Source organism: Camponotus vicinus, unplaced genomic scaffold (genome assembly GCF_025532165.1).
Source record: "Camponotus vicinus isolate PSW18456_S1 unplaced genomic scaffold, iyCamVici1.0 SCAF_4, whole genome shotgun sequence".
Classification (NCBI taxonomy): domain Eukaryota; kingdom Metazoa; phylum Arthropoda; class Insecta; order Hymenoptera; family Formicidae; genus Camponotus; species Camponotus vicinus.
The window spans coordinates 16,000,036-16,011,804 of record NW_028141976.1 but is presented as its reverse complement, the minus strand read 5'-3'; the positions used below and the strand labels follow the sequence as shown (position 1 = coordinate 16,011,804).

At 33.6% G+C, this 11,769-nt stretch overlaps 1 protein-coding gene and 1 long non-coding RNA gene across 9 annotated transcripts in view; one reads left to right on the top strand and one right to left on the bottom strand.

The window, feature by feature from the left end:
* LOC145971109 (uncharacterized) overlaps window positions 1-11,769 on the top strand; it is a 204,130-nt gene that overhangs the window by 97,496 nt on the left and 94,865 nt on the right. The window contains exon 4 of one of the 5 annotated variants that reach the window (XR_014438764.1): window positions 8,645-9,013. The exons of the other annotated variants lie outside the window; for them this stretch is intronic. This is a non-coding gene — a long non-coding RNA (uncharacterized LOC145971109). Of the gene's footprint in view, window positions 1-8,644; window positions 9,014-11,769 lie in introns of those variants that run through there. 5 annotated transcript variants of the gene reach the window in all.
* The window catches only part of Octalpha2r (alpha2-adrenergic-like octopamine receptor), a 114,451-nt gene that overhangs the window by 15,724 nt on the left and 86,958 nt on the right, over window positions 1-11,769 (bottom strand). For all 4 annotated transcript variants that reach the window (XM_083098411.1, XM_083098410.1, XM_083098412.1 and 1 more), the window contains exon 3: window positions 1,970-2,344. In XM_083098411.1, coding sequence (XP_082954537.1) covers window positions 1,970-2,344 — 375 coding nt within the window. The remainder of the gene's footprint in view (window positions 1-1,969; window positions 2,345-11,769) is intronic.

Here is an 11,769-nt window from a genome sequence, read left to right as displayed (position 1 = left end):
ATTTATGGAATAACCATGCTGTACACGTTTTATGCATGTACACGATATAACAATTGCTATATCAGCACTTTAGTGCTGTGTAAGCATGTTACATTACCAGGGCAGGTTCTTTGTGACTTTCTAGATACAGTATATTATTATAAAAAACTTATAGTTGTGTTGGTTTCGAGATAAGGCTTTAAATGTGTGCGTAGCGAATTTGTGAAGCATGTTAAAAACACTGAAATTTCCTATGAGAAAAGCCTTTAGTCATCACATACTTTTAAATTTTTATATGAAATTCTTACAGAATAAATTAATCTGACATAAAGTAACTTTATAAACGATTATTAAGAAAAACTTAAAACACTGCATTATAATCTTATATAATATAATCTATTATGCTATGATCTTATATAGATTAAAAGAAATCAAGGACACACATAATGCATTTATTCGTATATTGAAGTTAATAGTCAACTTATTTCTTTAGAAAGTCTCAGAAATCCGATAGAACTGTACACGCATTAGGCGTGTCTATGCTTTTGTCTGCGATATATGATTTTCATGCGAAGGTAGAATTATCACGAGACTCTTTGACATGCAATTGTAATATAGAATCCGAGGTAACAAAAGCGAGTATGTTCTTGGCGCTCAAGTTTGAATGAGATCTCGTACTGTAATTGCGCGACAGTCAGAATGGGAAACTCATCCTCGCACAATTATCTCCCCCTTCTAATGTAAAATTGCATTTTATGTACGTAACTATAAATGTGACCTTGCGAGCATACGAATTTCCTTCAGTCTTGCAATGTGATTTAATACTCGATGTAAAGCGATTTATTCATTTATGTAATCTATTGACATAAGAATTTGCTGAATCGAGTATTGAAAGTTTTGTTATTAAGCGAAGAAAAAGGTTCCGCATTTTTCACAAACAATGGATATTCATTTACAAATTACCTCGTATTAATATTAATATTATTGTAATATATAATAGAACGCACGACAAGCGTGTTAGCGCATTAATAGCTCCGATATGTAATTATATATATAGACCTATTGTCATCCAAGCGCATGTATATATCGGGAATATTGACTGACGCATCACGATAGAGAATATTTCCTCGTCGAAGAGACAGAACCCGCGTATCAATCTTATGATATTTGACATAAAACAATATGATTGTTGTCGGCAGAATGTCCTCTCTCGATATGGACTTTAATTTATCAAGACATATACAGTTTATGAGAAGCGATGAAAGACAGTAATCTAACGTGATATGGCGAAAGAAGCTTATGTATGATCGATTGATCGCATATCCTGATCCGCGATACTGATAACGGTGCTGTATTGTGTCCCCTTTCATTGGGATCTTCGTCTCTTTCGATTCCACGGACTATATTCCAATACGAAATGTTTGATTCCGAAGATTTACTACTTCTACTTTAACGTACTTCCCTTACGAGATATCGACAATGTGAGATATACTTTGATAGAATAATGGTGAATGATATCTGTACAGAAAATGTGATAACAGAAGTAACCTGCATTTTGCGGATACCGTGATTTCCATACAATTTTTATCGTGGATAATAATCAATGTTAATTATAATCGCAATATTATGAAAAAAATTAACGTATTTAATCTAATGTACATCAAACTGATGATAACAAATGGAAATTCAAAATAGCTAGATTAGAACAATTGCAAATTGTAATTGAAAAACAGAAACTTTTCACAATGTAAAACATTACTATAGTAATTTAAGTTATCCAAATTTAAATTAGAAACCAGCGCACGCTGATGGTCTTAAACTAGAAGCGAAACTAAGCGTAACGATACGAAAAGAAAAATGCTATTTATCGTGCTTATAATATTTCTTTAATTATGGTGTAATTTTATTTTTTTTTATTTCTTGAACCCACTATCAAGCTTCAAATTTCGATCCTCGCAGAGAGTGTTGTTCAAACAGTTAGAAAGCTTACCTTCAGCGTGTCCTTCTCCTCCATCGGGATACCTCCACCGGGATCAGCCTCCGACGTGCTGACGTCACTGGCAAAGTCGCACGTGACAATCGGTATCTGGACCGGTTGGTTCTCGATTGTGGCGACATTCTCCATGACTGATCCCGGTGGTTTCTTGGTGTCGGTCGCCGGCGTGCTCTGAGTGAAGCTCGTCTGTCTGACGTCGGGCGATTCCGGCGGAACTACCGCGCGTGGACGTGGCTGTTTCCGGATGCCACGACGAGCGCGAGCCTTGGCAGCGAAGTATATACGTATGTAGACGAAGACCATGATGCAAGATGGAATGTAGAAGCTGCCCAGGGCAGAGTAAAGGACATATCCGATGTCCTCTGACAACTGAAACAGAAATAAGCGCATTCTTAAGCTTCTTGATACTGCACTTCAATATTAATGCTCTTACATTTTACGGTAATTTAATATTAATTTTAATGTTAATATTGTTTTCCCCAGGTATATCGGGAAAATGTCTTTTTTTCTCAAACACAGTACTCTTTGGTACATACGTAATATTTTCGTCAAGAAAAAGGAAACGCATTTGAAGTTTTACGCGAACAGATCGGGCAATAATTCCATTCGCTTGTTACTGTACATAGCTATATTTCAGGATTAACGGATGCATTCCATTACCACTTTACGATGTATTGCTACCGATCGGCATTTAACGAATTGCTGGTTATGTGGGTCAATTGATTTTCTGTTGTCATCCGCACGATATGCTCGATATCTATAAGTGGGTAGTGCAGTAGTTCTTCGGAATAAACTCCCGTTCTGGAAGACACTCTAACTTTGGCACTCTATTTCTGGAAAAATCTGATTTCTCTCGATGTCGAAAGGACGCACAACATTTTTATAGTGGCTCTCAAAAGGTGCGATACCGGGGCTAACTGGGTTTACGCCGTCCTGTGTACGTGCAACGGACCGTGTTGCAATCTCGCTTTAAGAGCCGCCCGTACACGCCCGTCGGGCGTAAATATGAGTGCATGAATTTAATTTTACTTAATTCGCGATGCAACGTGCGGTCGCGCATAAAACCCGGCCTTAAACTGTATTCAAATTTATGCCGTCGCGTAACTTGCATGCGAATCGTTTTATACTCGCGCGAACGCTCACATTTTCAGCTCGTGTCGCGTACGCTTTACTTCCGCTAATGTAATTACTATTAGTATACGTCTCCCTCTCTCTAAGAAGTAAACTTGCCAGCGAGATACTTGGCGTAATATCTTGTTACGTCGAATTGCAAGGCTGCGATTAAACGCAAGAGTGTCATTTATATTTAATATTAATTTTAATGTTATATTTAATGTTATATTTAATACACAATACAATGTGATGTATAAAAAATCATAATATAAATATATAATCTAAGAAAACTTTATAATATATAAAGAGTGCACTCTTATGTATTATTAAATTACTTTCTAAGATGGTGTGAGCATTAAACAAAGCTGAAAAATTTTTAAATGCTTCCTTTAGAAAGCATAACAAAAAGTATAACAAAAAGTATAAAGAAATAAAAAAGTGTGTAACCACAGGTTTTCACTACAGAAGAAACAATCTGAGTACTTTTAACTGTAAATGGGTTAGAGAGTTGATTTTAATTTAGAATTTAACTATGTATATTGTTCTTTTTACTCTGTTCCTAAATACATTCAATGTCGTACGATATTGATTATAGATACGGACACATTTTGCAATAAGTTAAGTTATTTGTACTGTTCTAGTTAATCTCGATTTGATGTTTTTTTTTTGTTCTTATGATTTTATTCAATTTATATATTTTCTCTCTTTATGATATTTAGCATATATAATTTTAGAAAATTATTGATTGATCTGTTTTGAGTATATTTATAAACTATTAACTATTGTTATATTATCAATTATTATTAGCTTACTCTACGACATTGATTTTTATTAGCATTACGGTATTGAAAATATTACAATCATACTTTGTGTAAAATCCGTCTGCGTTAAAGTTTTAAATAAAAAAGTTGAAGAACTGACTTAGTCTAACACTTGATGGATTCGTCTCCTTGTCGGCTATTAATTACTCAAAACCTTTCGTCAAAAGCAGAAATTAAACGACGTGCGATTTGAATTTAATTTCTTGGTAGACGTTTTAGTTCTACGTTTTCGCTGTTTTGCTTTCTATTATTCTTTTCTATTGTCATGAATATATCTTGGCTGGAGAGTGCTGAAGAAAATTCTAAAGGCATAGCAGGTGTACGGCAATAAACGCAAATGCGCGACATAACGAGCAATTTTTTCAGCAGTCAGGGGATTCAAATTTATAAAAGCTCGAAAGTCAATGTGCAACGCCAACCAGCTTATTTGTCGGTACAACGCTATTACGCAAACACAGATTTGTCTTTGTCTTTTCGCGTTGAGAAAGTTTGTAAAATACTTTTAATCATCAGACCATCTTGCGAGGGAAAATGCGTTCATCTTTCGTTAGAAAAAATTTTTTCTACGTAAAAACTTTAGCTCGCATAGATGTTCGCGATTGCTAACAAGAGAATTAGTTCAAGTCGATCATTAATTTTAATGAAATTTCTCTTTTACATGCAAAACAATTAATCACTTAATTTTCTAAAGTTACGAGCTTTCGCTCAGCAAAATCTGAAAATTTAAATGCTTGTAAAAAAAGAGAAATAGAGAAAGAAAGAAAGAAATTTTTATTACAGTCTTCTGAATGGCAGATAGTAACCAACGATAAAGCCTGGACGAATTATTTTTCTGCTTTAAAAGAATTCTTTCCATTTGGACGCGGAATTGAAGAGCAAGCTGGAGAGTCACCGAGGCGGGTAATCCGATGTCATTTTCGTCGAATAAAGATTATTCGCGCTTCCATCTCGCCGTTTATGAGATCCGCGCATTTACATTTTGACAAGCTATCAGAGTAAAAAAAATTCCGTTATGATTTCGCAAGAATTTCAAACCAATAGAGTCTACTTGTCGCACATGTCGCTAATATGAGCGCGAATATGGACGAGGTAACGAGCAATCCCGCGAGCGGCGAATGAAAATTCATGAAAATATGAATAGTAAGGGCGCGAGTGGGGACGGACTGTGTATAACCAGACCGGCGCAGTCTCGGAACTCGTTGGGAAAAAAAGCGGAAATCCGTGGAACGTTCCCAGAGGAGATATCTGTCGCGCGCGACAACGCGCTGTTTCCAAGACGAAAGGGGAAGAAAGAAATGCACCGACACCGTGATTGGATCAGAGCAACCGTGTCGAATGTCGGGGAAATGATCCAAGGAATTTCTCCTCCTAACGCAGAGAGAATACTGACGATTGCCTTGGACGAACGTCTAATAGACCTTTATATTTTTCTGCTGTACAAATAAATAATAATAAGCACGTAAATTCTCGCACGTTTCCGTCTGAGATTCTATGATATAAATTCACATGTGTCATCCGCGCAACCTACGCTCGACGAGATAAAATATTACCTCGGAGGGAGCTTATTTCAAATCTCGCCCTTAACGATGATAATCCGAGTCGAAGATGTTGAAAAGGAAGATTCGAAATTGAGAATGATTCGGCATATTCGTTGTTCAATATATAACTTTCGTTGCGTACAAATGTATGCGTGCGTATACGTGAGTTTGCACGTGATAAATTGATTGGCTTCAATTGTGTGCGCTCTTATGGCAGAAGGAAAATAATACAAGATGAGGGTGGAAATAACCTGTGCGAAAAACCGGCAAGAAAAAATGAGGGTTAGAAGCGGACAAGTGTTCAGCCTCTGAATAGAAAAATAGAGGGATTGGAGGATCATTCTAGTATATATTTCTTTCAACTTTTTTTTTCTATAGGAGCTCTTACACGTCTTCTTTTTCGTTCAGATTTATTTACCTTTCTTCAAATTATATTCCACCTTACTTGAGTACGTACAAAGCTTTTGATAAATATATAAATGAATAAAATTAAATAATATCGAAAAATTAGATTCAAATAGATTATAACATGATCCATATTTGTGGACGCCTCTATATGTTATAAATTATAAATTCTAGTGTCGCTATAATTATATATTTAATTATATAATTATGTACGAAAAAGATATATATTTTAAGCAAAAGCTAAAATAATAGTTAACCGATTATTGATAAATTTTCATTACTAATTTCAAAGTATTGTGCTACAAAAAAAGAAGAATCCTAAATATTTGCTACGTAAATAAATAATTACAATTGAGATAAAAATCGATCAAAATTTAGAAAATTTTGTGAAACAAACAATAGAATATACTGTGCACTGCATAACCCGGAAAATTGTTCTATTTTATTCTATTTTATTTTTTTATCTTAAAAATAAACAGGTGCGCAATTCACGCTCGATATTTGAAATATTTAACCAAAAAGGGCTGACTTATTAGGAGTCCATATATGTACATATCGAACGTTTTGGAATGTTAAAGGTTAAAAGTGTGCCACTTCGCAAAGCGGAGTTACACAAACGCTCGCGCCCATCCGTTCTACTTCCTTTATGTTTGCCGGACGTTGTATAATTAGGATTGGATAGAAAATTAGGGCAAGTTGTTCACTGGAAGCTCCTCGTTTTCGTACTGACTGATGATAGTGTCGGAAGGACAAAGTGATATGCAAAGCGATTAGTGTCATATCTAAAGGAGAGGAAGATGAAATTGCTTGTACACTATGGTCGCTCATATTTGTTCGAGTTTGTCTTAGGAGGGATGATAGAAAAGTACTTGTAGAATTCTCTCTTATGAGCTAATCCCGTATGAAATGTAATAATCTAACGACAAACGAACATATGGAACCATCATAATCGAATTAATCAATCGAAGGAACTATAAAAACAGACAGTGAACCATACATTGGCCTTTTTATAGTGATGCTCATTCTGTTATATAATCTCGTAAAAAATAATATATCCATAGTAATTCAAAACACACACATAATAAATATGATAAACGGGAATTAATCAAATCAGATTAAATTTATGATATTTTTTCTTCAAATAGGTAAGCAATCTGTTACTTTCTATAAACAAATATCGAAGATAAAATGGAATTTGAATTGAAATTCGCGTGGTCGGTAATTGTATTATATTATATTATATTTATATTATATTTAAATTATATTATATTTTATGTAATTTTATTATTATTATTTATATAATTTATTTATGTAATTTTGTATATATTATTTTTTATATAATTTTATTATTATTATTTATATAATTTATTTATATAATTTTTTATATATTATTTTTTATATAATTTTATTATTATTATTTATATAATTTATTTCTATAATGTTTTATATATAATTTTTTTATATAATTTTTTGTTATTAGATCGCTACATTACATTTGTGACGCGCACGTGCCTGAGGTTACCGCCGCGCTCCTTAGTTACGAGTGTTCGGTGGCGCGATTACTAAGGCGCGCGCGGTGAGAGGAGAGCGGTAGGTGTGAACTAAGAAATCCGGCCGAAAGTTGCAAATAATTGACAGCACTGGTATAAATAATATTAATTAAAAAAGTATCGATATATAATTATATAAATAATATTAATATAATAATTGTACAGAAATTATATCTTATTTTGCTTTGTATTATTACAAAATATACAAACTCGAGAACATTACCGTTAGAGTTACCATTGCCACCGTTATCGTTATTTTAAAGCATGGTTTTATGCGGTGAAATTATGGCAATCCAGACACGCTTACTATAGAATCTGGCACGTGCGGTCGACGATGCCGGAAAGTACCAAATTTGCCGTCTACTATACGTTATGTTGAATGTAATAAGTATCGTCCGCAAAATCGTAGTAATATTTAACGGACTCCAAAAAACCAAGAATATACTAGTCCCATTCTTCTTCGAAAATCTCCGCCGAAAATAACATTAAATTCACTTTATCCGACCCAATTAAAATCCGTCCTTTCTTATCCATTATCTCTCATCGCCAATTTCTCATTTCTTTTTCTTTTATCAATATTCTTTTTCACTTGGTTTTCGTCGGACGTGTACGCAACGATCCTTCTCTCCCCGTTTCTCGTAATTGCTTTTTTAAAGTCAGCGTCATGTTGAAAGGGAGAAGACGAAAAGGATTGTGTACACTTTCGGCTCATAAATCTCCGTCAGCTGTTGTATCGAACGAGCGAATATATGTGTAACTGGAAGATTACGTTTTCGGAAGGTGTATTAACGTGGGATCGTTAACGTCACTCGTTTAAGCTAATGTGAGGCTCCTCTATTTCCTTATAAATTATAAGAAAAATTGACTTTTATTATATTGTCATTTTTAATTAACAACTGAATTAGCTATATCGATTGTTTGGAATAGTCAGAAAAAAATTTACTGATTGATATATATTTTAGCATTATATATTTTTATCTTTGAAAAAAAACATTATATTTAAAAAATATTCAATTTATCACTAAGGTCCATCGCTATATAAAATTTTCATGTCGATTTAGATATTTTTTTTTTAGAATATGAAATGTATTGCGAAAGAGGATAGCGACGATATTATCACGCCTGCCCCTTTAATATACTTTTTAGCTTAGGATGGATTCAATATCGCCTCGACGATTTGCCGCTTTTTAAAGATTAGGGATTGATCAGGATTAACGCTTCCCTTCCATGTTCGTTTTCCAGGTTCGCTTTGATGGCTCGATTGATACTCCCCTTTGTCATGCGACCATTGGTATTATGACGCTGCGATATCTGGTCGACGCTGATACCGACACTCAATCATTAATCGAAATGAAGATATGAATGAAGAAATTAATTTCGGTTTGTGATACATGGTTAAGATGATGATGATATATATGGCACGATGCATGTATCAAAGTTTAGCAACATTGAGTGTTATGATGAATACCGCTATGATGGATCTGCTATGATATACGATGTTGAATTTCTGCATATTCTGTTACATCGAGATCTAAATGTTCGTATATTGTAGGAAAGAGAGGATGTACAATCTTTATTTCGATATTAAATCTTAATATTTTTTGACTATTATTTTTTACTATTATTTGCTATATATATAACTATGGTATGACATTTTTATATTTAGAAATAAAGCAATTCAAATGGTGAAATATTGATGTTTCGCTATTTTATTTGTACAAAACAATACTTAATAACAATGAAACAATGAGCTGCTATTCTATCAGAATGTGACAAAAGTTGCGTTTTATTGGCTTACAAACAAAGCCGTAGCGATTATAAGAGAAAAAATAATTGCAATGACGTCAAAATGCAAATACACACGGTGACACGTAATTAAGATCGCGAGTATTTGCGTTACTTGAGAAGGAATTTACGAATGTCGGAGCGGAGAGAAAAGTTCCGACGTACAATTGTATCGAGAAAATTACGTGCTTTGTAGAAAAAAGAAAGAAGAACCGAAGCGCGTTGAGGAATAATCAATGGGACTGTCAAAAACAGATGAAAAGTTTTTGATATTGGAATCGCTACGGCAACAAAAAGAACGGTTTGACAGAGAGAAGATGGACCGCTGAACACACCGAGAGAACGGAATCTGCGTATAATATACATGACCTGGATTTCGATTATTTCCTCGTTTTCGCGTAAGAAAATGTCCCTTTTCATCGAACACGCTTCTTTTCTGCCTTTTCACTCTTCTTTTTTTTCTTTTTTTTTTAACTCGGAGAGATGTTATAACGAGACGGGATATCTGATAACGGCGGAGGTGAGAATATGAAACGATATGGAAATACGATTTGCCGTTTTATCTTCACACGAAGTGCCATATCGCTTGAAATGGAAGCTGTAACTTTGCTATTGCCTGGTACTGAATGAACTGGGCGCAACAGGGTATATTCCGTGTAACACCCAAATCTCATAGAGCCGTTTCGCGTTTATGCGATATCATAGGTAATTTCATGTGCTTATAGTAATCCTGTCGAGTATAGTAATCACAATCTTTTTAGTAAATGAAGTGGACTGTATTAAAATTAAATAGCAGATTTGACTGCGATGTTACTGCAATAGTTGAGAATTAAATATTTTAAAAATAATTTTTATATTGTAATAGTATATATGAAATTTTTATCGCAACTTTTACGTATAATAATTTAATCGGATGTACAGATTGGCAAATGAAAAAACCGAATAATCAATCAAATAGTATCATAATAAGCATCTGAAATCTTGTAAATTATTATCTAAAATGCATAATTTATATATTATATAAAAATGATATTAAATAATTTATTTTCTATTTTTCTTCCAATTTACATGAGTTTTGTTAAGTTAAAACAAATTTAAAAGAAAAATATTTGTTCCAAAGTTACTTCTAATTCTATTTAAAATAATATTCAGATTTAAATTGCGCGGAACTTTTCACTTTTATTTTTTGGCTTATTATATAAATAGTAATTAATCTTAATAAAAGTATTTTTCTCTGCTCGCTGGTTTGTTCATCCGATTGTGTAAGACAACATCGTTATTATTATTTGCATTTATAGCTAATAAGATCTACCCAACCATTGCAGATTTTATATTCTATTCAAATGTATTCTGCCGTTCGCGCTTTTACCTTCGTTAATTCAGTATACAATTGTCCCTCCACGTTAATAGCTCTATAATTTTTATGCAAAATTTAGGTTCATCGTTTAATGTTCCCAAAATTGCATATGAAAATTTATCTCCACACGAATAAAAATGTAAATAGCGAATTAAATATACCATCACATAAAATATTATATCTTTCTTTCACTAACTTCTTTTGTGAGAAATTATATGGTTTTTACGAGAATAGAAAATAGGTATACATTATCCCTTGGTACCACAGAAAGTAATAAAAATATGAAAAATACCGTATAAAAGAAAAGGAGACAGAGAAAGAAATAATGGCAGATTCTCGCTATTTTTGTGTTAATGAGTATTTATTCCCATCTCATTTTTATGAAAAATAATAATAATAAAAGGAATACATTTTTATATCTTCCGCGTATACAATATATCTTGTATTTTAATTACACATTCTTATTATTATTGCATGCATTTAAATTTAACTTGCCATATTTCGTTGTAATATACGTCTGTGAAATAGTATAATAGTATATATATATGCGTAGGAAGTTGCGGAATGAATTACCATACGACGGTGTTGAGCACCGAAATACCGCGGGGAGCAATAAAGGTGTACCTGAGATTCCTTGATTTGAAAGTCAGCGAAAATCCGGAGAAGCGCAATGTCGTACGTCCGAGATTGAAACACTAAATCTTTATAAGAGAATAGTCTCTCAGAGAGAGAACGTGATGAAAAAGGTAGAATGATGATTCCGCGAAAGAGTTATATCTGCTGACATTAAGCCACGCGCGCATTTATGTAAATAACATTTCCCTCGTATTATCATTAATTATGTCCATCAAGAGGTTTAATTTGTTTTGTGAAATATTAATTAATCGACAAGAGCGGTTGAGGTACAACACAGATCATTTTACGGGGCTTGACAAATAAATTGGCTCCGGAATTATACATACCAAACATATAACGCATATTATTTTATATCGATATAGACAAATTATTGACAAATTAATATGAAGCTTCAGTATTTAACGTTACTCGTGCATCGTTAACATTATTTAATTGGCGTGGTTTGACTATCGTCATGTTGCTTTTCGCGTAAATATCCCGCGAGGGAATCGGTATCGATAGCGCGCGTGGGAGAAAAACGCTGCTCGACGCTTGAAGAGCTATGCCTGTCATAAGCTTTTAATGACTTTTTTTGCTAATTTAATTCGCT